The 26,495-nt window shown below is 58.2% G+C and overlaps 1 protein-coding gene across 2 annotated transcripts; it reads left to right on the plus strand.

Annotated features, from left to right (window-relative positions):
• Positions 1-2,783: 2,783 nt before the first annotated feature.
• Positions 2,784-26,486, plus strand: RASAL1 (RAS protein activator like 1). Of its 2 annotated transcripts, XM_080650213.1 has the most exons (21): positions 2,784-3,170; positions 6,558-6,614; positions 8,697-8,810; positions 8,944-9,005; positions 10,131-10,260; positions 12,148-12,229; positions 12,317-12,448; positions 14,433-14,521; positions 15,023-15,140; positions 15,287-15,440; positions 15,757-15,821; positions 16,123-16,235; positions 18,081-18,273; positions 19,941-20,078; positions 20,631-20,775; positions 21,914-22,086; positions 23,174-23,311; positions 23,387-23,522; positions 24,210-24,330; positions 25,147-25,220; positions 25,450-26,486. In XM_080650213.1, the coding sequence occupies exons 1-21, from the start codon at positions 3,106-3,108 to the stop codon at positions 25,587-25,589; spliced, it is 2,439 nt and encodes an 812-aa protein (XP_080506339.1). In that variant the 5' UTR covers positions 2,784-3,105; the 3' UTR covers positions 25,590-26,486. The 2 variants fall into 2 exon arrangements, with proteins under 2 accessions (XP_080506339.1, XP_080506338.1); XM_080650212.1 differs by having other exon boundaries at positions 2,863-3,170; positions 23,174-23,522.
• Positions 26,487-26,495: the final 9 nt, after the last annotated feature.

Below are 26,495 nucleotides of genomic sequence, written 5' to 3' on the forward strand. Positions count from 1 at the left end.
GTGGGGCTCCGTGTCAGGCACAGCCGTGGGTTCAGGACATCACACAATGGCCGTGACACTTACTGAGCACTTGCTGTATGTCAGGCTCTGTTAAACGTCTGACATTTACTTCATCGCATCCTCACACCCAGCCTATGAGGTGGGTGCTATTATCCCCCGTTTACAGATGAGGAAACTGAGGCACGGAGAGGATAACTCACTTGCCTAAGAACATCCAGCTCTAAAGTGTAGGTGCCAGGATTCAGTCCTAGGCTGGCTGGATGCTAAAACCTCTGCTCTTAAACCCCGAGCTGAGCATCGCCTCCTGAGGAAGGTTTTATGTAGCACCTGCTGTGTGCACGGCCTGGTGCTGGACTGTGTGTGGAGCTGGCAGTGATCATGGCTTTGTCTTTACGGATCTTAGTAGAAGAGGAATGGGAGAAGGTTAACCATTTATTGAGCAACTACTGTGTGCCAGGAAGGAAGCCAGGTGCCTTACACCACCACACCACCGTCTTAATTACTTCTCAACAACAATCCCTGGGAAAGGTGAGACCCCTCCCACGTGACAGCCCCGGCCTGGGTGCTCAGGAGCCTGCCCTCCGCTCTCCTAGCTGGGAGGCCTCCAGCAGGTCACATGCCCGCTCGGGCCACCTTTCCCCCTTTGGTCCCTTGACAGAGGCTGTTCCAGGAGACCTGAAACCCTCCGCCAGTTTGGGGTCAAAGCTTCTCACAATAACAGGAAGTGGCCAGGCCATTTGGAAATGTTGGGGACTCTGGCCACAGCCCCAGGGGAACAGCAGGGTCAGACGCCAGATATTGGGCAGGTGACAGAGCTGACTCCCTAGAGACCCGGCTGGCGCAGTCCATGACCTTTGTAACCCCCGGGGGCGGGGGCGGGGGCGGGGAGGGGTGCCTAGGAACGTGACTTCCTGCTCAGCTCCGGAAGGCAGGCGGACATGGCTGCTGGCAGCTTGGCTGGCTTCCCAGGTGGCCCCAGAACTAGGCCCCCAGGATCCATCGGGGTCGCCAGGGGCTGGGTAGCAGCCCTGGGTCTCTGCAAGATCTCAAAAGACAAAGGTTCAGCCAAAAGCTCCCACTTAGGTTGGGGGAGGAAGGCCTGAACACCTGTCTTGAAGCCAGTACAATTTTCCACTGGTGAGGATCTGGGGTGACTGGTAACGATTAGGGGGGTGCTTTAACTACTCCCTTGGAGCTACCACTGTTCTGAATTCAACCCTGGATCATCCCTCACCCCCATCTGAAGGATGTTGCAATACTTCTAAGGCTTGGGGCCAGTCCTGCTAGACCCATTTCCCAGATGGGATAACTGAGGCCCAGACTTTGGAAGTTGGAAGACTCACCAGTCAGTGGCCAACTGGGGAGAAAATTCCAGTGGTCTGAACTCCCAATGAGAGTGGCTGGGTGGGAGTCGAGGAGGGAGATGGGAGGCAGATCACTGGCTGGGCAGCCCTCCCAGTCCCGCCGGTCTGGGTGTGCCCACGCTCATTCAGCAGGGGACTTCCCATTGGTGCCCAGCCCTGGGCTGACCTGAGTGACTCAGGCTGGGCACCAGCCCTTCTAAGAGCTCTTAAGCAGGTAAACAATGAAACTCACCGGGAGAAATAGTGTGTGTAAGTACCTGCCCTGGGACAGGCCCTCCCCGTCATATTATCTCATTTAAAACTTGAATAAATGTACAAACCCGGAGCTGCAGGAGCAGAGAAAAGGGGAAGAAAAATCTCTGCCTGTTGAGGAAATCCTGGAAGACACCCCAGGAGAGGTGACATTTGAGCTATGCCTTGAAGAACAATCATAATAACATCAAACACCTTTTTAAGCTTCCCAAGCTCCTGTCGCTGTTCTGAGACCTGTATCTGCTTTATCTCATCGAATTCTCCCCAAACCCCGTGAGCGAGCTACCGCGCTCCCTCGGAACAGATGAGAAAACCAAACCAAGGCACAGAGAGGTTCGCTCGCCCAACACCACACAGCGACCACGTGGCCGGCGTCAGGATTCATATCCGGAAAGGCAAACCAGCTGCTGACTGACACCTGCCTGCAGTTATTTAATCCTCTGAACCTCCGTTTCTTTATCCATAAAATGGGGTAACAGGACAACACTCTGTAGCCCATAGAGCTACTGTGAAGACGAAGATGAGATAAACCCGCCATGGCTTAGAGCAGTGCCTGGCACACTGTTAGGTGTTCAAACATTGTAAACGACTTTTATCATCGCTGCAGCGGCTGTGCCCCTCCCCCCTCCCCCCGGCCGCGGCGTCCTCCCCCGCAGCGCCAGCCCGTGACGTGGGCGCGGCGGCTCGCACAGTCTGGGTTTAATTGGAAACGAAGAGATAGAAGGGGATATTGAGGCCCCTCCCTTGAATCTAACGGACCCCCAGGGAATGTGCGACTCTCTCTTGGGACACCTCCGGAGGGGCGGATACTGCTCCGGACAGGGCAGGGGGGGAGGGGGCGGACAGGGAGGCGGCGCCGGGATGGTAGGAGGGGAGGGCCGAGGAGACGTGAAGGTGTTGAAGGGAGGACAGGCAGGGGACACGCTACGTTTTCTGAGCCCGACGCCAACTCACCAGGAACCACTGGCCACGCCCATCATGGCCGTAGGCCACGCCCCACCTGGCGGTCCCAGCCTCGGTGCGCCCTGGTCTCCGCGGCCGGTGCGCTCTGGTGTGCTTGGCTGGGGTGCCGGCAGAGAGCGCGCGGGGGACCCGGAGGCCGGCGGGGGACCCGGAGGGAGGCGGGATTGCGGGGAGGGCCCTGGGCCGCCCCCTTCCGCCCTGCCCGCCCACCAGGAGCTCCAGACTAGGAGGCAAAAGCCGGCGGCGCTCCCTGCGCGCTCTACCTGCTCCGCACGCGGATCCTACCTGTAGAGTCCGCGGGGGAGGGGGGAGGGCGCCCCCGCCGAGGACACCGATCCTTTCTCCTCCTCCGAAAACCTCCCGCCCAGCTACCCGCGTCTCGGACAGGTGGCGCTGGGACCCCGGGACAGGGCGCCAGGCTTGCAGCTGGTGACATGTAGATTCTTTTCTCTGCCACCCCCCTTCTCCGCGGTCCAGCCTCGGAACCTGGGCGCCCTCCCGCCCTGAAAGTTTGGGGTTGGGCGCCATGGCCAAGATCAGCTCCCTGAATGTCCGCGTGGTGGAGGGCCGGGCGCTGCCCGCCAAGGACGTGTGAGTGCTCCCGGAGCGAGGGGCGTACGGGGCACGGGATGGGGTGGGAGTCGCCCATTCTGCGTGCCAGGGAGGGTCGGTGAACTAGGCATGGGTTCCTGTCTAAGACGCTAAGACCCTGTATTGAGGCAGATACACCTTCATGGGGAGAGAGGCCCCATGCCCATCGCTGCCCCGAGCCCAGATGCCCGCCCTGCCCCCCAAGGGTGGATGTCTTTGATCCTGGGATGTATTAAAGGATGGGGATAGGGATGGGGATGGGGATGGGGATGGGGAGGTGTCGCTCCAGGCTTGGGTGGGCCCCTATCAACAAAAGGCGGGGGAGCCAGGTGGCCCAGCATTCCTCTGTGTGCATCTGGGGTTTAGATTTGCAGAGTGTCACCAGATGGCCAGCCCACCAGCCTTGGGGGAAACTGGGGTGCTTTTGACCCAGAGCCCGGGGCTCCCCAGCCAGTAGCTCCCAGCGAGTGTGGGCCCTCCCTGCATGTTGAGCGGCTTGAGGAGCTAACCCTCCCCCCTGCAGCCCCCTCCCCACCAGGTGTGATGGGTCTGGAGAACCCTTGGGCCCCCTAGTACCAGTCCTTGGCTGGGCTTCCCTGGGCCTGAGTCAGCAGTTGCCAGATCAGCAGAATGGTGGGAGGGGTCCCCCTCCTGCTTGGCCTGGAGCCAGAGAGGGTTCTGAGGGTGTCAGCACCTGGAGTAGGCATGGGATCCTTGGCAGGACTTCCGCTGTTTGACCTTGAACCTGGTTCTCTCTGGGTCTCCATCTCCCATCTGTGCAATGGGAGCCCTGGCCAGGGTCCCCAGCCCCGTGCAGCCGGGAGGGGGGCCAGCTAGGACTTAACCCGCGGCCAAGGTGAGCAGCAACCTGGGTTCTGAGCCTTTGCTCTGCCTGACTCCCCCAGCTGCGGGCCCCCAGCAAGGAGTACCCTGCCTTCGATTCCACCACCTGCCCCCTCCCCAACACTGCGGCGTGTCAAGGGGGGTGCTGCTTAGAGCTCCTCCATACTCCTCAGCCACCCCCAATCAGCACAGCCCTGCAACCCACGGAGGCCGAGGGCTCGCTGTGCGAATGCGGCACCTGGACAAGCCCCTGCCTCCCTCTCTCTGAGATGTCCTCCCCGAACCCCGAGAAGAGAGACCCCAGAAGTGCTGGGGCAGTGAAGCCAGGAGTGGGGGCCTGGAGGCTGATGGAGGCTGGTGAGGGCCCCGAGGGAGTGCCATCTGCCCCGCCTGGGAGGGAGCTGAGTCACGCGTGGCTCCCATGCCACCCTCCTCCCCATGTACCTGGGCCACGGCCACGGCCTCGAGCAAGGTAGGGAGTCACAAGCCCCAGTCACCCTGCCTCAGTTTCCCTGGCTGTTGGCTCCCTCCTTCACAGGCGCTCCTCTCAGAGCATGCTGGGATCTCCCTGCCCGCGGAGACTCAGCCAGGGCGTGCTCTCTCGCCCCTCTCCTGAGGAAAAGGCTGGATTCTTCCTGAAGCCTCCCCAGGTTTTAGGGCGTCTGGACTTGGCATAAGAGGATGACTTGAGAGTTACTACCATCACGGATAATAGCAGCTGTGCCCTGGCTGATGGCTCAGTGGTTAGAGCATCAGTCTGTGCACTGAAGGGTAGAGGGTTTGACTCCTGGTCAAGGGCACAGGGTTACAGGTCTGATCCCCGGCCCCAGTCCGGACACGTGGGGAAGCAATCAGTCCCTGTGTCTCTCTCACATCAATGTTTCTCTCTCTCTCCCCCTCCCTCCCTTCCACTCTTTCTAAAAATCAATGGGAAAAACATCCTCGGGTGAGGATTGACAACAACAAAAATAATAAAAATAACAGCTGTAGGTCACCGAGGGCTGATAGGGACCAGGTTCTGCGCTTAGCATTTCCCGTGGTTCTGTTAGCATTTCTGTTTTACAGACGGGGAAACTGAGGCCCAGAGTGGCAGTCACTTGCCTAAGGTCACGCAGCCGGGATATGAAGCCTGACCGCTCCCATGCACACACCAGGCTGGGCAGGCCACGGCCGCAGGGCCTGCTTTCCCACGCTGGAGGTGGGGCATCGGCGTGGGAGAGGCCAGGCTCTGGAGAGACGGCAGGTCGGCGTGGCAGCCCCCTCCCGCCGTTGCCCCTATCTGATAGGAGCCCGATAAGGCCCTTGTGCGTCAGAGCCCTGCAGCTGACGTGTGAGCTCGGCTCCCATGAGGGGCCGGGGGTCAGGCGGGGTTCGCAGGAGGGGGCGTGTCTCCCAGCCCTTTGCTGGTGAGAATCCAGCCCACATCCGCAGTTGGGGAAACTGAGGAACGGGAGCCTGCTTTAAAGAAGCTCAGGGTTAGAGAACCCAGAGAGAGAAATGAGATGTAGGGGGTTACTCAGGCTTGGGCATTCAGGGAGCCAGGTGGGGAAACTGAGGCCCAGGGCACTCCAGGGAAGGGGATCAGAGGGGAGAACCTAGAGAGGAACTGAGAGACACAGGCCAGGCTGAGATGTTCAGGGCGGGGACCAGATGGAGGAATGAACGCACTGGAGCTCCCAGCAAAGGGGGCCAAGGGGAGGAATCCCGAGAGGAGACTGAGGCGCAGGGAGGGCTCAGCCAGCAGACAAGCCTCAGGTTGGAGCCAGCTCCCGGTGCCAACGTCCCTGCTCCTTGGAATCCTTGAGGCATTTGTGGATCGGTGACCAGCTGAACTGAGGAGGTGGCAGAGAGAGAGGGAGGGGGGCGGGCATGGAGGGAGGGCCATTTGGGCTGGAGGCAGCCTTGGTTAAGAGCTTGTGCGCTGAGCCCTCTGGACCTGGGCTTGGATCCTGACTGCCAGGTGGGCTGGTGGAGGCTTGAGGTCTGGGTGCCCTGGTCTGTCTGCAGTGAGAGCTGCTGAGGTCCATCCATGCTGACGGCTGAGCAACGTGTGTCCCCTGCCCAGGGGAACCCACTGCCATGGAAGGCCAGAGAGGCCAAGCTCATCGCCGAGGCTCTGGGGGAGCCTGGGCTGCCTGCACCTCCTGCACCTTAGTTCTTCCTCTGCCCCAGGGGTGTAGGTTAATGTTCTTCCTGATTCGTAGGGCAGAGGCGCTGAGGGCCACAGAGGGGCGGGGGCTGGGGCCCCACAGCCAGCAGGTGCGGAAGCAGGTGTGACTCCCCCGCACGCACTGGCTTTGGACTTCCTGGGACAGGGACTCTGCACTTCCTCGCTTGGTGCCTCAGTGTTCTATGTCTGTGGGTCGCAGTGGGCAGGCCGAGCAGCCATGACATCCTGCTGGTCCCCAGCCTTGTAGCTGGACTTGCCGTGTGACCCTGGGCAGGTCCCCTCCCCTCTCTGGGCCTCGGGTGCACCCTCCTGTAAAATGAAGGTGGGTTGGGGTCCCCGCCCATGCCTGCCCCCTCAGCCTCCTCCTTCCGCAGGTCTGGGAGCAGTGACCCCTACTGCATAGTGAAAGTGGACGACGAGGTGGTGGCCAGGTGAGGAGTGGAGGCCGGGCTGGGGCGAGGCGAGCAGGGCAGGGGCGGGGGGAGGGGCTCCTTCCAGCCCTGGGGAGTCCAGGCACAAGAACCCACCAGGAAAAGAGGGGCCAGGGAGGGCGATGCCCACGCCAGCGGCGGACTTGCGGCCTGATGGTGGGTGCTTTGTGCCCCCACCAGCTGGCTCGCACCTTCCCCCTGGACTTGACCATGTCCCTGCTGGCTCCCGGGGCTGACTCAGCGGCTGCCAGCCTGTGCCTCCCATGGTGGCCTCCCCGGGGGCGGGCATCTCACGCTTGGCTGGGCTGGCTGGTTCCGGGCCTGCTTGCTGGGTGCTGCGGGCACCAGGGTGTGTGTGTGCGCCTGCGCCCAGCGGGCCTGCCTGAGTGTCCATGGGGGTGTTGGAGGGCTGGTGTCCAGATGTACGTGTCCCTGTGGGAATGCAGGCTCACTATGTGTAGCAGTGTGTGGTCTGTGTGCATGTGTGCCCACACACGGGCTGCCCTGTACACACGTGCGCACCACTGCCGGCTTATTTGGGTCCACAGGCACCGATGTGAACAATGCCAGGGTGTGAGGGTGTTTGATGTGTGAGCGAGTCTGGGCAGGGGGGACATCGGGCTGGGTCATGCTTGGTTCCCACCCCCGCAGGCCGATCAAGGGACAGCTCTCAGCCCCCGCAGGCCTGAGGGGTGTGGGTGGGTGGATGGCTGAGGCCTCGGTTCCTATGGAGACAGCAGGATTCAGGATGCTGCTGGCGTGGTTCCGGTCCAGATGGACTGGGAGCTGGGGGCAGGGAGCCCATATGGGGGAAGGTCAGCCTACAGCACCCAGCTGACCCCCTCCCTCATTCTCTCTGCTCACGCTGCCCTCTTACCCACAAACCCACAGGCTGCTGCTCTGTGTAACAGCAGGCTGCTGTCCCCCACCTCTCGGGCTCGGGGGAGCATCCCACCTCAGGGACTGGGGAGGGGCTTCCGGCGGGGAAAAGGCAGGGTTAGGGGGAAGAAGTGTCCACCTGATGGTGGTGCCGGGCTAGAGGGCAGAGCGTGGTGCATGTACGGGTGCGTGTGCACACTCACACTTCGGTGGGGAAGAGTGTGTCAAAGGAAGCATGGGAGTGGCAGGTGTACGAGCCAGATTTCGCAGCCATACATTTGGGTGTGTCTCACTGAGCACGGAGGTTCTTTGTTCTCTGTTGGGTAAAGGGAAGTGGGTCTGCAGGGGTGTCGGGGTGAAGATGCTCTGTGTGTGTGCCTGTGCCGGAGCTTGTCTTGGTCCCTAACCCTGCGGTGGTTCTCCCTTGCTTACTGAATGCTCTGGCTCCTGCTGACTTAGTCTTCTGGCCCCTCACACTCCTCCCTTTCCAACCAGCACCTTCCTGTTCCTCAAAAGTACCCAGCTCATCCCTGCCTCAGGGCCTTTGCACGCGCTGTCCTAGCCATTGGGAATGCTTGTCCTCATCCTCTCTCCCCACTTTGCCTGACTAGCTCTTGCAGGAAACCTTTCTGGACCCCTCCAACCCCCACTCCCAGACCCAACCAGGTACTAACCACAGCACAGGACTCACTGTGCCATAGAGCTCAGGAGAGCGCCTGGCTGCTGAGGGGGCTCGGAGGGAGGATGGGCCTTGGTATCTCTTCCTCTGATTCTCCCAGAACCCATATGCCTTGGCACCCAGTGAACGGATGGATGGATGGATGGATGGATGGATGGATGGATGGGTGGATGGATGGATGGAATCATGTGTGTTGTTAGTTACTGTGTTTGTGTGATTCTATATGTGTATCTGCTGTGTACGTATGTGAGTGTGTCTGTGGGTTTGTGTGACTGTGTCTGTTTTCTTTGTGCATGTCTACATGTGTCAGTGTATAGAAACACATCGATTTGTATTTCTAGCAGTTTCTGAGGCTGCATAGTGTGTCTGTGTCTCTGGCTTCCTTGAGGTGTCTATGAGTGTCTGTTTCGGTGTATCCTTGTGGGAGTGTGTGTGTGTGTGCCCGCGCATGTGCACCTGGATGACCATGTGTCTGCGGCTGGTGTGGCCCAAGTCTCCCCAGCCCCCTGTGCCCCCCTTTGCAGGACGGCAACTGTCTGGCGGAGCCTGAGCCCCTTCTGGGGGGAGGAGTACACGGTGCACCTGCCCCTGGACTTCCACCATCTGGCCTTCTATGTGCTGGACGAGGACACGGTGGGGTATGTGTGCTGGGACCCAAGCCTGGGCATCTGAGGGGAGGTGGACACCCCAAAGCAAAGTACCCACCTACCTACCCACCCTTAATGTCCGTCCCTTTCCTGACCTGGACCCTCCCCTGCCCCCTTTCCACAGGCATGACGACATCATCGGCAAGATCTCGCTGAGCAGGGAGGCCATTGCCGCTGACCCCCGAGGTGGGCGAGGGGCGCCGGCCCTCAGCCGGCAGAGGGCGGAGGGGTGGCCATGCCCAGAGTGGGCGCTGCAAGGGCAGAGCAAGTGTCACGAGAAGCACAGAGCCCTCCGTGGAAAATTATTTCAATTTCTGTTTTTAAACAGGACAGAAATGTGGGGGTGGCGGGATGTGGAACATCACTGGTATGACAGTGCAGAGGAGGAGTGGGCAGGTGGTCAAAGAAGGCTTCCTGGAGGAAGGGGCAGGAGTTGGGCCTTAAAGGTGCTTTGGCAAAGAGGTGAAGGCCCATCTCCATGGATTCTCTTCTAGGGTCAGGTGTGGGCGGGGCCAGATGGAGTATTGTGTGGGGGTTGATAGGAGATGGCCCTCGGTGCCTGGGCCTTTTCTTGGAGGTACTGGAGAGCCATTGATAGTCCTTGAGCAAGACAGCGGAGAGAGTGGAGCCATATCAGAGGAGGACAGACTGACAAGAGAGATTAGAGACATTTTCAGATCTCTGTGCTGCTTTGTGGATACTGGAGCACAGTGGGACGGGAGTAGAGCTGAGAGATCAATTTGGAGTCGGTGCAATAATTAAACGAGAGGAAGCTGACACATCCTGCACTTGGGGGTTGGAGTGGAGATAGAGGTGAAGTGGAACTTTCATTTCCAGCAGCCCGGGGCACTACACCTTCAGAAGGGCCCTCCTGCTATGTGACAGTGAGCTCCTGAGTTAGATGCGGTTCCTAATACATTGTTGGACTTGCTGTAAAGAAGGAAAACTGCCCAGTATTCTCCTCCCATCCCCCGATCGTCAGCAAAACTTAACAGGGAGCGGTGAGCAACAGCGAGGGAATAAGGAAGGCATTCCCCGAAAGTCAATGTCAGTATCTAATCTGCAGTCAACAGACTAAATCTTGAGCTAGGGTGAAGGCAGATGGTACTGACCCCAAGACTTCCCCGTTAGACCGAGAGCCTTAAAGAGGCCCAGAATGAGCAAGCACCTCTCCTCTCCAGGGTTAAGCATCCTCATGCTTGGTTTCCCACAGAATGAGATCAAACAAACATGAATTCACAAAGATCATCACACACACAACGCCGAGTACATGGTAGGCGCTTAACAAATGTGAACGCCTGTGCCCTCCAGGAATTGATAGCTGGATTAACCTGAGCCCTGTGGACCCGGATGCCGAGGTGCAAGGTGAGATCTACCTGGCTGTGCAGATGCTGGAAGATGTGCGGGGCCGCTGTCTTCGCTGCCATGTGCTCAAGGCCAGGTATGGTCCTGGTGTGGGGTGTAGGCGGTGATCTGAGAATGAGCAGGGACCAGCATCCAAAGGCCAGATGCTCATGATGGCCAGACATGAGTGAGGAAGTGTATTAGTCAAACTGCAAGCAGTAGACACCCAGTTCACATGGATGTAAGCAGACTGTCTCATATGAATGACATGTAGCTTCAGGCATGGCTAGATCCAGGTGCTCAAAGGGTGACATCAGGACTCTGTAGACACAGATTCCTCAGCTGTCTTTTGTGTTAGCTTCATTCTAAGTCTTTCCCCAGGTGGGGGCAACGTTGGCCCAGCAGCCTCAGCTGCCATCCTAACAACCTGGCAGCCCCAACTGAAAAAGAACTTCCATCTCTTACCATTTCCAACCAATGTTTTGGAAGCATTTCTTATTGGCTCAGTCTGGGGCACATGCCTATCTCTGCGTCAGTTACACTGACTGATATGTCGGGCCTGAGTCACAGCCCATTCCTCCAGTGGAGGGAGGGATCAGCCCCGAAGACATCATGTGGGCTGGGAGTGAGGAGGGGAGGTCCTGCCCCGAGGAAACATCGGGAGGAAGCCAGATGCAGGACCAGCAAACCCCACAGTGACCCTCCAGGGGCACCAGCTCATGGGATAGCCCTCCCTCCTCCTGCCTGCGTATCACTCTGTAATCCCCTTTCTCTCTCTCTCTGAGCCCCCCCATTATTCCGCTTCATTAAATACTCCCCCCCCCATTCTCCTCTTATCTCCCATCTTGTCTTTCTGCCCTTTTTTTCCCCACACCTTACTCCCCTCAACCTTCCCTTTTAGGCTGATTCTTGTCAAGGCTGGGGAGCATCTCAATTTCTAGTTTGCTGTGTGACTTTAAGTCCTTTCTTGCCCTCTCTGTGTCTCTCCCACCACCTCCAGATTTCTGTCCCCAGCTGGGGATCCCTGGAGTCTGGATGGAGTACTGGGGGCAGGAGGCATGGGGGTGGGGAGGAGAGGCAGGGGACGGGAGAAAGGACTCAGCATGGGACAGGGACTCCTTGTCTGCTATTCGCCCAGGGCCTCCTCCCCAGCCACAAGGCTGTGCAGGATTCTTGCAACAGGAAAGGGACCGATTGCTGTCGCTTAGCAACTGGGCTGGCTCCTAGGAAACCACAGAAGGCTTTGGATGCTGAGCATGGGTGGGAGAGGAGCAGCAGGAAGAAGCTCCCCTGTGCGGGGCAGGGGGGGGTGTCTCTAGATTTGGGGGACCTCAGGAAGGAGGAGTGGGGAAGGCTGATTGGGGTGAGACTTTTGGGTTGTCATGACAACCAGAGGCAGGGGTCTCTGTCATCCTTTCCTTGGGTCCTAGGCAGGTGTGGGCATGGTGTTTGTTGAATGAATGACTGATCTGAGCCCTCACCAGCTTCTATCCTGAGCCCTTTCCACAGGTCAGCTCATTTACTCCTGGCCCCCCGAGGTCTGTTATGACTCGCGTTTTCCAGATGAGGAAACTGATGCTCAGGGAGGTGAAGTGGCTATTCATTCCCGTGTCGCCCAGACAACAGAGCACAGAGCCAGGCGTTGAGTCCTGGCCTCTGGTCTCCCATCCAGCGGCTCCCTTCTCCCTCCCCACGACACCTTCATCTGCGGGGCTTTGTGATGCAGGACTTGAGCTTTCTGTGCCTCAGTTTGCTCGTCTGGAAAATAGGGGCATTACTAGTGCCTCCCCATAGGGCAGCGTTAGTCAATAGGACGGGCCTGGTGCGGGCTGCTCCCCGCTGGGTCCCTACAGTGGAGCAGTTTATCACCTTGGAAACCAGTGGCACTCGAATGGTCTACCCTGAATCTATTTTCCAAGGTCCAGTTTGGGTTTTGGTCCTTGAGGGTCCTGTGGTCCCCACTCCTGTCCTCATCTGTCCCCAGGGACCTGGCCCCCCGAGACATCTCCGGCACATCTGACCCATTTGCACGTGTGTTTTGGGGCAGCCAGAGCTTGGAGACTTCGGTGAGTGGTAGAGGGGGACTGGGAAAGAGTGGGGCATTGGGTGGTGGGGTCCCCGTCAGCTCTCTCTTCACCCTCCTCCTCCCCCAGACCATCAAGAAGACTCGCTTCCCACACTGGGATGAGGTGCTGGAGCTGCGGGAGATGCCAGGCGCCCCCTCCCCACTGCGGGTGGAGCTCTGGGACTGGGACATGGTGGGCAAGAACGACTTCTTGGGCATGGTGAGCACCCCCCCAACACTCTCCATGGCTCCCCACTGCCTCCAAGGGGGAAGGAAGGGGAGCTGGGCTGGTGCCCTGGGGCTCAGAAGGGTAAATGTGAAGGCTGCCTCACCAGGTCCAGGAAATGGAGTCCTATTGGCCCATTGTACCTTTGGGGAGACTGCGGCTCTCAAAGGTGCAGGAACCTGCCAAGGTCATGGGTGGGCCCATATCCCAATTCTACAACGAGAGTACCTGGCATGACCAGGTGCTGGCCCTGTGCTGAGCGCTTCTCCAGCATAACCTCATTTACCCTCAAGGCCACCCTGAAAGGCCGGGGAGGGGAAACTGAGAGAGGCTAGTGGCTTTCCCACGGTCACATGACTAAGGAATAGCAGAGCTGGGATCGGAGTGCAGGCCTCTCTTACTCCGGAATCGAAGCCTTTACCTCCTCTTCCTGGAAGCACTGGGATCAAGGTCTTTCTCTTGGAACCTCAGTTTCCCCATCTGTACAATGGGTGGATTGTTCCTGCCTCTGGGTAGCAGTGCAGGTATATCAGGGCTGATAGTTTTTAAAAGGAGGCAAGATTAGAGCAAATAACAGGGAGGCTTGGTCATGCAATGCTGGCAGTGCCTGAAATGGTTGAAAATAGTTACAATGTGACCCAGCAATTCCACTCCTAGGTCTGTACCCAAGAAATGAAAATATACACATGTACACACAAAAACTTGTACATGAATGTTCACAGCAGCATTGTTCATGATAGCCAAAGCGGAAGTATCCCACATATCTATCAGCAGCCGAATAAATAAACAAAGGTGCACCCGGCTGGTGTGGCTCAGTGGTTCAGCTTTGACCTATGAAGCAGGAGGTCATGGTTCAATTCCTGGTCAGAGTACATGCCCGGGGTTGCAGGCTCCATCCCCAGTAGGGGGCGTGCAGGAGGCAGCCCCTCAATGATTCTCTCTCATCATTGATATTTCTATCTCTCAATCCCTCTCCCTTCCTCTCTGAAATCAATTAAAAAAATATTTTTAAAAAGGAACAAAGTACCGACAGATGCTACAACATGGATGAATCTTCAAAACATGCTAAATGGAAGAAGCCAGTCTAAAAAAACCCCACACGCGATGTGATTTCACTTATAGGAAATGTTTAGAATTGATGAATATATCTATGAAGACAAAATAGATTTAGTGGTTGTCAGGGGCTGGGAGTGACTGTTAATGGGTACAGGCTTTTCGGGGGCTCATAGGAAATGTTCTGAAGTTAGTAGTGATGTTAGCACAAGTCTGACTATACTAAAAGCCATTGAGTGATACACTTTAAATAGGTGAATTGTATAGGGCACAATTATATCTCTATCAAGTTATTTAAAAGAGGGGGTGGGGCTCAGGGGCCTTCCTGGCTGTCTTTAAGCTTTATTTATTTATTTATTTATTTATTTTTTTTATTATTGATTTCAGAGAGGAAGGGAGAGGGAGAGAGATAGAAACATCCATGATGAGAGAATCATCGATCAGCTGCCTCCTGCACGCCCCCTACTGGGGATTGAGCCCACAACCCAGGCATGTGCCCCTGACCGGAATCGAACCTGGGACCCCTCAGTCCACAGGCCGACGCTCTATCCACTGAGCCAAACCAGCTAGGGCTGTCTTTAAGCTTTATGATAGATGCAATGGTGTCCCTGAACAGAGCTGAAAACACACCCAGTCTGACATGCTGTCTCCAGCAGCTGTGTGACCTTAGGCAAGTCACTCCACCTCTCTGAGCCTGTTTCCTCAAATAAATGTCCCCGGAGGCCTCAGGGCCCTGGCAGGGCTCATCATTTAGGACTCAGGGAGGGAGTGTCACTGCTGTTGTGTTGATGGGATACAGAGCGGGAGGAAGATGTGGCCCCTGGCAGGCTATGCCACCCGCCTTGGGCGGGCAGTCTGAGTGCTTCCTCCAGGGCTGGGCGGGGCTGGGCAGGGCTCCGCTGAAGCTCTATGTGTTCCCGCACAGGTGGAGTTCCCCCCGAAGGTCCTGCAGCAGAACCCACCCAACGGCTGGTTCCGTCTCCTGCCCTTTCCCAGAGCTGAGGAGGATTCTGGGTAAATGTGGGAACCACGCTGGGTACCATCTTCAGCTCGTGGCGGGTCCTCATGGGCGTCCACATCAGCCCACAAACCATCACCATGGCGCACTGTTCATTCATTTAATAGATGCCTGTGAATGTCTCCCAACTGTGTTTACACATGTCCAAAGAGTTCACCTTTAACCCACCCACCTGCGAACATGTCAGTTCACACCTGTTGATGTGTGATTAGAACCCTGGGTCCTTCCACGCCTGTCCACACCTGTTCACACTGTCCATTCCTGTACACTTGTTTATACCAGCCACATTGTTCACACTGTCTGTGCTTGTCAAGGCCTGTTTAGACCTGTCCACATCTGTGCACACCCCTTTAGACTTGGCCACGCCTGTTCACAGCTACCCACACTCACCTTGTTTTGCAAACATCCATGCTCCTTACCTGTGCTCTCACCTGCCCATCTCCGTGCCGGCCCATACATTCTTCCATCCGTACATACGTGTGCTCTGACCCGGTCAGGGGGAACCTGGGTGCCCTGCGGCTGAAGGTGCGCCTCCTGGAGGACCGCGTGCTGCCCTCCCGGTGCTACCGGCCCCTCCTGGAGCTGCTCATGGAGTCTGTGCTGCAGCCGGCAGAGGTGGGCGCGTCAGACAAGCAAGCACTCCGGGGCTGGGGAGGGTCTGGGGGAGGATCTGGACCCTGGCCGCCCTGCTTCAGGGAAACCTGTCTGAGCTGCTCTGGAGTCCCAGGCCCCGGCAGCTCGCCTGCCGCCTGTCCTTCCAGGAGGACGTCTCCAGCCCCCTGGCTGTGCTGGAGGAGCTGACCTCGGGGGACTGCCGCCAGGACCTCGCCACCAAGCTGGCGAAGCTCTTCCTTGGCCAGGGTCTGGCCGGGCCCTTTCTGGACTATCTCACTCGGCGGGAGTTGGCGCGGACCAGTGAGTTGCCCACAGGACCCCCGGACAGCACTCCTCCAAGGATGAGTCACTGGGGGACTAAGAGGAGTGCTCAAGCAGAGGACAGGGCTCCTGTGTGTGTGTGTGTGTGTGTGGAGCCAGCTGGTTTTGTTACTCTTGAGCTGTGTGACCGCAGGCAGATTGCTTGACCACCCTGGGCCTCGGTGCTGTGAACGGAGCTGATTTTGCGTGTCTCCTCAATCCCTGAGGCTGGAAGCATCCTGACCTCCACCTTGGGTGGGTGGGTGAGGTGGGGCATTCCCCTCAATCCCAGAAAACACTTCTTCTGTCCTCCCAGCCGACCCCAACACCCTCTTCCGTTCCAACTCCCTGGCATCCAAGTCCGTGGAGCAGTTCATGAAGGTGAGTAGGCGAAGGCCTGCTGGGGCCCAGCAGCTTCCTCAGGGCACCCCTCCCTCCAGGGTTTACCTGGACCCCGGAGCTTGGCTGGCTTCAGGCGGCGGTGGGCAGCTGACCTGGGGAGCTGGTGGCAGGTGCCTGGCCTCTCACCCCGAGTGGCAGCCCGGGTAGTGCCCCCACTCAGCCCTTGGGCATGCCTTGGCCTTGCTCTGAGCTTCTCCCTGCATGGTGCCCCCTGCCCCTAGCTCGGGCCCGCCCCGGCCTCGCCCTCAGCCCCACCCCGTGGGGTGCTCCCTGCCCCCAGCTCGTGGGCATGCCGTACCTGCACGAGGTCCTGAAGCCAGTGATTAGCCGCGTCTTTGAGGAGAAGAAGTACATCGAGCTGGACCCAAGCAAGATGGACCTGGGCCGCACCAAGTGAGCAGAGCTGAGGGGGGACCCTGACCCCCGACAGCCCCCTTGTCCCCGAGCCTCGTCAGGGTCAGGCCGAGCCTGTGCCCCTTGCTAACCCCTCCCCGCCTCCCCCGCCCTCCTCACCGCATCCCCCATTCCCCGCAGCCCTGCCTCCCACCTCAAAGTCTCCCCTGTGGGCACCTCAGTCCTCCTGCTGCCTGGTGTAGTGGTTCCAGGCAGGACTTGAAATCTGAGCTCCCTGGGTTCAAACCCCCGCTCTGCCACCACCGGTGTGCACGTCACCTCGCCCTTGTGGGGCTGTGAGGATGAACTGAGTAATGCACGCACAGCCCAGCGTTAACTGATGCTCCCCAAGTACAAGGGACTCTAATTTCTAGCATTGCGGGCGGGCCCTGCGTGGCCTGCGTGCAGGGGCGGGCCCGGGAGCACTTGATGAGATTGGAGGATGCCGGACCGTGGCTGGATCACTCCACGCCTCGTGGGCTCCTCTTCTCTTTCCGGGACCCGTCCCCACGCCAGCCAGGGTGGGCGGGTGTGTTCCCGCCAGGCCGTGAGGCTGGTTGCTGGGCAGCCCATCGGGGACTGTGGTGGGGACAGGAGAGAGCCTTACCTTTATTTTGGGCCCTGCCCAGCAAGTGCTGCCCACAGCTCTGACCACCTGGAGGCAGGCACCAGGACCCCTTTTACCAGGTGAGGAAACAGCCTCAGAGAGGGGAGGTCACCTGCCTAGGGCTGCACAGTTGGGAAGAAGTTGCACAGCAGGGATGTGAACCCAGGCCCTGAGCACAAGGGCAGGGTCGGTCTGTGAAACCCCAAGGCAGAGACGTTTCCCAGCATACCTGGCAAGGATGCAGCAGGGCATCCAGCACCTGGGCAGAGCAGGGTAGTAGCCAGACCCGAGGGGGCAGTCCTGAGTTCTAATCTCCACTCTGCCCCGTTTGCAGGAAGACCTCTCTGAGCCTCAGTTTCCTCATCTGTTAAATGGGCTACTTAGTCCATCAGGTTGCCATTAGGGTTAAATGCTACAATGTCAGAGGCATTGGCTCCTTGGGTCCAGGACACAGGGGGGCGGGGCAGGGAACCCCCAGCCTGGCTTCTGCGGAGGTCACAGTCTGAGAGTGGGCAACACAGACCCTTCACCTGGAGGGGAACAAGAAAGGAAGGAACAACATAACTGCAGATAGAAAACTGCTACTCCCTCATCCACTCAACAAAACAATTGTTGAGCACCTACTGTGTACCGGGCATGGTCTGAACACTGAGTTCACAACAGAGGACACATGGACACAGATCCCTCTTCTGGGGGAGACAGATCGTAAATGAAAGAAGCAGCTTCCTGCAGATGATCAGTGTTATGGAGGAAAATGAAGCTGGGGAGGGTCAAGGGAAGTGCCAGGAGCAGGGAGGGGCTTGTGGGGTTCCGTAGGGGTGGCTACAGAGACAGCCTCACAGAGAAGGGGACATTTAAGCAAACACTTGAAGGAGGGGAGGGAGAAAGTCGTGCAGGCAGGGGAACAGCAAGTGCAAAGGCCCTGGGGTGGAAGCATGTGTCTGGCCTGTCCAGGCTGAAATGCATTTTCAGGGTCTGGGATGATGGCGATGGGGGAGGGGTGGCCTCTTTGAGGGAGTGACATCTAAGCTGAATGTGGGGACAAGAACGTCCCAGGCAGAGGGAACAGCACGCACGAAGCTCCCAGACAAGAATGAGCTGCGTGTGTTTCGCAGCAGCAAGGAGCCTTGGGAGTGGCAGGAGGGGCGGTTGTGGAGGCGCTGTCTGAGCCCAGTGGGGGCCGGTGCAGGGTGGGCAGGGGCTGGGCTCTGACACAGTCACTCCGTTTGCTCCCCCAGGAGGCTCTCCTTCAAGGGCACGGCCTCAGAGGAGCATGTGCGGGAGACCAGCCTGGGGCTGCTGATGGGCTACCTGGGGCCCATCGTGGATGCCATCGTGGGCTCCGTGGGGCGCTGCCCGCCTGCCATGCGCCTCGCCTTCAAGCAGCTGCATCGGCGTGTGGAGGAGCGCTTCCCACAGGACGAGCACAAGGTGGGCCGGGCGCTCCCATTGGGCAGGTGGGGAGACAGGCTGGGGAGGGCAGTAGCTTGTCCAGGGTCACGTGGAGAGGCAGGACAGAGGCAGGCAGACAGAAACTGGACTGCCACGCTAGAGGATTCTGTGGCCCATCCCCGGAGCCTGGGCTAAGGGCTCTTGATTTATGACACATTGCTCCCCACTTCCTGTTTACGGATGGGGAAACTGAGGCCCAGAGGGGTAAAGAGCCTTGGCCTCCAGACTCCCAGCTGGGTGTCTCCTTTCTCTCGTTCAGTCCCGGCTGAGGAGTGGCCTCCAAACTGGGACGCGGCTTGCTTTACGCCCCACTTTGCCGGGCTCTCGCCTGGGCTGCCGGCAGAGGTGCTAAGTGGGACACAGGCAGGGAGGCAGGAGGAAGGGAGGCGGGCTCCCAGACAGTCTGACCCTTGCGGGTGGAGCCAATATCAGTGACACCCAGGTGTCCCCAGTTCTCACCCGCACAGTGGGAAAGGCCTTGGGCAGGGCGCAGGGACTTTTTCAGGCCCACAAGTCTGGATGGGGTCAGGGGAGCCCCTTTCTCTGCCTCTGACACCTGTTCCTCCTTCTCAAAAAGGAGGAAGTCACATGCTGATGCCAAAGGCTAAAATTACCCTTGGGGGCAGTTCAGGGTTCCAGAGGAGGGAGGGAGGGGCAGCTCCAGGTCCCCAGCCCCTGGCAGGGCTCACTGTGGCCAGGGAGTTGGCACCCACCAGGGAGGGCATTGTCTCCTGTGTGAACACAGCCCCTAAATAAACTCCGGAACACTCTCAGGCTAAATATAGCCCGAGTAGGAGAGGCGAGTGGGGAGTGGCTTGGGGGGAGCCAGATGCACCCAGATGGAGACACACCCTCTGCTGTGCTGGGGGAACCAGCCTCACCTGTGGGGGCCAGGCCCGGGGTTCGCATGGACAGGCCACGCTTTGCAGTTTGGGCAGAGGCTGGGGCTGCGGGTGCCCACGGGACAGGCTCTGAAGCCTCAGTTTCCTCATCTAGAAAAAGGAGAGAATAGTTTCTACCCCATGGGATGTTTGAAGATTAAATGTGATAGTTCAGGCTTAGTTCCTGACCAAGTAGCTAGTGTTGAATGCAAGAGAGTGTGGTGGAGAGCTGCGAGTTCACATCCTGCCTGGCTCAGACTTGGTTCTGCCACTTACTGCTGTGAGGCCTTGGGCAGGTAGCCGTCCCTCTCTGGGCTTCAGCTGCCTCCTCTGTAAAACGGGGGTGAAACGCCACCTGGGTGAGTATTAAATAAACAAATGTATGGACAAGTGTCTGGCCTGTTGCTATTCACTATCATAAATCATAGATCTGAGATTGAATCCTGCCTCCTTTGCTCATCAGCTGTGTGACCTTGGGCAAGTCAATTGACCTCTCTGAGTTTCTGCTTCCTCGTCTGTAAATGGGAATAATGACAATGCTCCCTTCATAGGACAGCGACCTTAGCAGACTCAGGATGTTTGGCTCCATCTGCTTGTGCAGAATTGGTATTATTACTCCATTTTCCAGATGGAAACACTGAGGCCCCAGAGGAGAAGCCTCCTGGGCAGACCAGGACGGCCTTCTGACTCATCTCCCATTTCACTTCCTCAGTTTCCACAGGGGAGGGAAGTGGGGGGGCTCTCACCTGCTGCGTTTCTCGGCAGGATGTCAAGTACCTGGCCATAAGCGGCTTTCTCTTCCTGCGATTCTTCGCACCTGCCATCCTCACCCCGAAGCTGTTTGACCTCCGGGACCAGCACGCAGACCCCCAGACTGGCCGCTCACTGCTGCTGCTTGCCAAGGTGCCGGCACTGGAGGCCTCATCCTGGGGGCGCTGAGAGAGGGGAAAGCATGTGGGAAGAGAGCGGGGAGGCCAGGCCTGCAGGAGACCCAAGTGAGACCCAGAAACACCTGTCTGAATCGCCACCATTAGCTCTCATCCCGAGGGTGAAGGCATCCATTACACCCATTTCCTCTTTTGAAACAAAGACCCACTTTTCCAGGGGGAAAGTGGGAAGCAGGCTAGTAGTCCTTTACACCTTAGAATGAATTAGACCTTCCTTGGCCAAGTGGCCACATTTTGAGGTTCTGATGGGCTCCAGATATGCATGATAGGATCAGGCAATCCCGGGTGTGGGGACCTGGGCTCAGGAGGGAACAGAATAATAAGGGCTCTGGGGGTGCATGTCTGTCCACAAGGAGGGACAGATATTGCGCAGAGCAGGTGCTGCTATGAGACTTCTTCTTTGAATACTGATGTGGGAGCCAGGACTCTGGGACTCTGTTCTGGGTCCACAGAGGGCTCTGCCCCTGCAGTGACCTTGACCCTGGAATCCCCTGCTTCTTTGCTCCAGGCTGTGCAGAGCATCGGAAACCTGGGCCAGCAGCTGGGCCAGGGCAAGGAGCTGTGGATGGCCCCCCTGCACCCCTTCCTGCTGCAGAGTATCTTACGTGTGAGAGACTTCCTGGACCAGCTGGTGGACGTGGATGGGGAGGAGGGTGAGTTCCGGTGGCCCTGCCACGTCTGGCTTGTCACTCCCCTAGACCCTTGGGACCTGCCCTCTCTCTACCCCTCCGCCACCCCTAGCACTGAGCCTGTGGACCTGTGCATCAGCTAGTCAGTCAACTAACATTTCCTGGCACCTACTGTGCCATTCCAGCCAATGTGGCGATGTAGGTGGGGATTGTGGCATGGTGTCCACGCAATCGACAAATACCTATTAAGTGCCTACTATGTAATAGGCACTGTTCCATGAGCTGGGGAAACAGCAGTGAGCAAGACAGAAGAAAGTCCTGCTTTCGTGGAAGTTTTATTCCAGTGGAGACAACAGGCTGTAAATAAGATGACTCTGCAAATCATGGTGTGTTAGGCAGTGACAAGGGCCAAGGAGAAAAAATAAAGGAGGGAAGGGAATGTTGGGGTGGGGGTGGCCAGAAGTAGTCTCGCTAGAGTAAAAGTAAAACCCTGAAAGAGGATGGAGAGCAAGCCATGAGGATCCTGGGGAAGAGTTCCCGGCCGGGAACAGCATGTGCAAAGGCCCTGAGGTGGGGACGGAGAGCAGCAGTGAGGAGGCCAGTGAAGAAGAGTGAATGGGGGGGGGGCGGGGAGTGAAGGAGAGGTGAGGGGCCAGGTTGTGTGGGGCTTTGTAGGCAGTGGGAAGGATTTTGGCTTTGACTTGGAGTGAAATGGAGCCGCAGGGCAGTTTTAGGCAGAGTTGGGGTTGAGTCCATATCACAGTGTGGGGCCCAGGTCACGAGAGAGTTGGGTCCAAGTCGCATAGGAGCAACCTGTTGAAATGTGGAGTCGGGGTGTGGCTGGAGGGGCCCTGTGGTGCTGGGAGGAGCCTGTGTTGGGCTCCCAGAGAGTGGCTGGATCTCAGGCACTCCCTGGGCTGACTCTGTACGGCATGGCTCCCCCTGCTGGCTGCCTGCGACACTGCCTGCAGGTCCCTCAGGTAGAGAGGCATCAAGGCCAAGTTTGTGTTCCCCGCCCAGCCATCAGTGACACCTGTTCCCCATGGAGGGCGTGGCCTCCTCCTCCTGCCTCTACGGGAACAGAGAATCATGCTCATCCACGAGGCCCTGGCCACGCAGAGCCTGGATGGGAAGGCTCACTGTCCCCCTCCCCTTTTCCCAGAGGCTGAGGGCCCAGCCAGGGCCCTGGTCCCGCCCTCCGTGACTGTCCGAGAAGGCTACCTGCTGAAGCGCAAGGAGGAGCCCGCCAGTCTGGCCACACGCTTTGCCTTCAAGAAGCGCTACTTCTGGCTCAGTGGGGAGGCCCTCTCCTACTCCAAGAGTCCTGAGTGGCAGGTGGGCCTGCAGTCCACCATGGAGGTGCTTCCAGTGGGGGCCCCTCACAGAGCGGCCTTTGCACCCGAGGGGACACTGAGGCCCAGGGTTGGCAAAGACTTGCCCAAGGCCCCATAGCAACTTGGCAAATTCAGATTCTCAGGCCGGGCTCTGCTCACACCCTTGGACCCAGGTGTGAGGGCCCAGGCCAGGGACAGGCGTACACCGACACACACTCCCCAGCAAACGCCCTTCAGAATGTGCACTCTCCCCGGACATACCCTCCCCGATGTGGACACACACAGTGCCGATGCTTAAGCACCCTCAGCTGTTCCCAGCCACGTCTCTGCCTACGTACCACGGAGACTCACGTCAAGTTGGATCTGCTCACGGAGAGGTCCATGCCCGGCTGCTGGGCACACACAGTCAGGCATCCGTTCACTCTCATTCATTCGTTAAACGTTTATTGAGTTCCTACTACGCACGGGGCAGTGTGCTAGGTACGAACAGGACACACAGCAGCAAACTAGACAGAATCCCTGTTCTCATGGGGCTGCCATTCAAGTCCAGCACAGACAGACACACACACTGGGTCCACCCACTTCTGTGTGCGCAACATAAATAGCGGCTAACAGTGGAGAGGGGCCAACTTGGTGTCTCTACTTGGTCAGCAGAGCGTAGATTCTAGAGTTCAACTCCCTGGGTGCCAGTTCTGGCTCCACCAGGTGAATGACCGCTTGCGCCTCAGTTTCCTCATCTGCAAACTGGGGAGAATAATGGACCCAGCCGCGGGAATGTGTTGGGATGACCACACAAGCTGGTAAATGTGAAGTGCTTACAACCACATCCCAAGTGCCATGTCAGGGTGCGGACGGGGATGGCGGTGGTGATGGTGGAAACTGATGCCCAGAGAAGTTGTCACTGAATTAGAGCGCAGGGCACGACCAGGGAGCCATGGGACAGCGGAGCGGGGATGCACACAGATCAGATACACGAGGTTGAATGTCCCCACTCCGGGGACACCACGTGGTGCACCCACCCAGAGGAAAGCTGTCCCCGCCCCGCCCCCTCAGCTCCCAGCCCACCCCGCGACAATCCTGTCTCCCAGATGCGCTCCTCCATTCCCGTGTCGCACATCCGCGCCGTGGAGCGTGTGGACGAGGGCGCCTTCCAGCTGCCGCACGTGATGCAGGTGGTGACGCAGGACGGCTCGGGGACGCTGCACACCACCTACCTCCAGTGCAAAGTGAGGCGCCGCCAGGCTGGGGGGCGCAGGGCGTCCCTTGAGTCCCACCTCACCCCTGACCCCCACTCCCTGCAGAATGTGAACGACCTCAACCAATGGCTGTCAGCCCTGCGCAAGGCCAGCGCCCCCAACCCGGACAAGCTGGCCACCTGCCACCCCGGTGCCTTCCGCAGCGCGCGCTGGACCTGCTGCCTCCAGGCGGAGCTCTCAGGTGAGGGGGCAGGGCGCACTCAGGCTCCGCCCTCCCCACCTGCCAATCAGCTGTCTGGGCTCGCTGAGCAACATTGAGCACCTTACTTAACCTCTCTATGCCTCAGGCTCCGGAAGTGTGGAATGCGGTTGATAACAGTGCCTACCTCCTAGTTTTGTGAGGATTAAATGTGGGGTATTATCCTGTGAGCACCCACTACGCACCAGGCATCTAGTGGTACACAGACAGGCATCAGGCCTGCTCTCCAGGAAGACAAGTGAATAACCAGACACTTGTAATGCAGCTTCCTAAGTGCCAAGATGAGGCTTTTGGGACTCCAGAGAATGGGTAGGAGATCAAGGAGGGCTTTCTGGAGGAGGTGCTGCTTAGATGTGACCTGAGAAGAGTAGGAGTGGAGCAGCGAAGCTGGGTTCAGGGATGGGGCAAGGAAGGATGTTGTCAGCGAGCAAACGGGAGCAAAGGCCTGGACTGGAGGCAGAGAGGGCAGAAGGATTGAAAGGGCTCCGTGTGGCTGGCGCCTAGACTGTGGGAGGCTGGAGAGAGGGGAGGCCACTGCTCCACTGGGCGAGGGTGGAGGCATCAGGGCTGGAAGTAGAGGCAGAAGGGGCAGGGCTTGGCGACAGCCTGCCTTGGGGGCTTCTGCGGGGGGGGATGAGAGGGGTTATGGGTGATGCCGTGTCCCCTCAGCTGCTGGTTGCAGCCACACACACTCGGCCGTCACCCTGGGAGACTGGAGTGACCCACTGGATCCCGATGCTGAGACCCAGATGGTGTATCGGCAGCTGCTCCTGGGGCGGGACCAGCTCAGGTGGGTGCCCCCCACCCCACTTCACCCCCATGACCAGCTGGGCCAGCTGCCCACAGAGGCCTCCCCTACTCAACTAGTCATTCTTTCCATGTGCATCCGCTGAGGGTGGGGCAGGGGGTGGGGCAAGCTCAAGGTGAGGGTGGGAAGCACACTCAGGTGGACCCTAATCCCTGGATCTTAGCATCTTCTAATACCTGGGGCTCCAGAGACACTGGCCCAGACCTTGGCTGTGTCCCTCCCCCTTCCTGGTCGCAGGGTCATTGTTACCCAGCGACAGAGATTTGTTCCAACTCATTACAGAGTGGGTTCTGAAGCTGGCCTGCGCGGGTTCAAATCCTGGCCTGGCCACGTGCTGGCTGTGTGGTCTTGGGCAAGTTGCTTACCTTCTCTGTACCTTAGTTTCCTCTTTTGGAAACTAGGGTTAGAAATAGCACCCACCTCATGGGGTTGTCCTGAGGATCAAATGAGCTAATACAGGTAGAGCCCTGTGTAGGTGCTGGCCACATAGGTAGCTTTTGATTAATGGTAACTATTGTGATGCTGTGCAGCCTTAGGCAGGTTATGTCACCTCTCTGTGTCTCGGTGATCATCAGTAAACGGAGGTAATAGTAAGCACCTACCTCAGGTCCTTTTTTTGTGATAATTGAATAAGTTAACCCATGCGAAGGGCTGAGAATAGTGTCTGGAACTCTATAGACATTGGCTGTGATGAGGATGTGGGTGGTGCTGGTTAGTGAGAACCTGAATGTCTCCTGCAACCAGCAGAGAATCCCTAAGGCAGGGATCAGCTTTGTCTTTCTCCCTCTCAATTTCTAGGATGAAATTCCTGGAGGATTTCAACATGGATTCAAGTCCGGAGGCAGACAGGGAGGACTCCGGTGCCATGGAAGGTAAGGGTTAAGTTAAGGCGGTCCCTTTCCTTTGCGTGCTCTGACACCTCACACAACCTGCACGTAATCCCTGAGACCTCCAAGCCCCTCCCAAGGCTGTGTGTGTGGTACCTTTAAGGATTCTCACGGCACAAGGCGAATCTAGAGCCCGAGAAAGCCACGGGGTGTGGGTTCTGGCAGCCTGCCCTGCCCTGGCTAAGCCCCTGGGGCCCCGTTGTCTCCCTCCCAGGGGCCTGTCCCGATGCCCTGGCCGGGCAGAGAGAAGCAGCCGCCCGCCTGCTGGAGGTGCTGGAGGACCTGGATCGAGCCCACGAGGAGTTCCAGCAGCAGGAGCAGGGGAAGGCAGTCCTGGGTCTCCGCGGGCCCTGAGGAAACGCCACAGCCAGCCTGGGAGGAAGAATGAGGAGCCACTGGGCCCTTCTCAGCACACCCTGGTCCAGGAGTCTCCTTGTGGCTGTCCTGTACCTTGTTTGTCGATGCTGAGGCTTGGAGGCTTCCGGAGACCTCCTAGTCCCATGTGCTCTAAGCCCAAAACCTGGCGCCTGGAGGCAGGGGCCAGCCTCGCCCCGAATGAGTCTCACTCTCCGGGTTGAGGCAGACTGGAGTGGCTGGGATAAGGAACCTGACTCATTTGGCTCGGCCTGAGGTCTCTGCTTCACGGGACTGGCCTCTACCCACCCCTATGAGGCTGCTGGATACAGCTGTACCTGAATCCCTAATGCCCATGTGGCCTTGTTGCCCCAGGCAAGCACTAAACGGGCTCAGCCCTTCCTGTTTTCACGTCTGCCAATCACTGTAACCTCATTGATCCTCCTGAGCCGTGCCCTTGGCGGATTGTCCTAACCACAAGCTTCCAGAATCAGGTGTGCAATGTGCAAGACCCAGACAGACCCTTGGAGTCTGGGACACCTTCAGCCAGGCTCCTTTCCCCCTCTTTGAGCCTCAGTTTACCCTGTATAAAACGGGGAGGGAGTGACTTAGAAATAGCTCCGGAACCAGGGAGGAGTTTCTCAGACTGTGGCCCAAACTCTCCCCTCCCCCTGGGGTGTCTGCTAGAAATGCAGCTCCCTGGGCTGCACCGGGATCTACTGCATCACAATCTGAAGGAGTGTGGGTGGGAGGAGTCAGGATTCTTAAGTTCCTCAGGTGACCTGGATTATCATGGTGTTTGAGGATCACCGGGCTGGGCGATTTTACCTATTAGAGTTTGGGGTGAGAGTCTGTTTAAGAATGAATCCCAGAGGATAAAATGTTTGGAAACACCCAATGGGCAGA

The sequence above is a fragment of the Plecotus auritus genome (assembly GCF_963455305.1).
Source record: "Plecotus auritus genome assembly, chromosome: 13".
NCBI lineage: Eukaryota > Metazoa > Chordata > Mammalia > Chiroptera > Vespertilionidae > Plecotus > Plecotus auritus.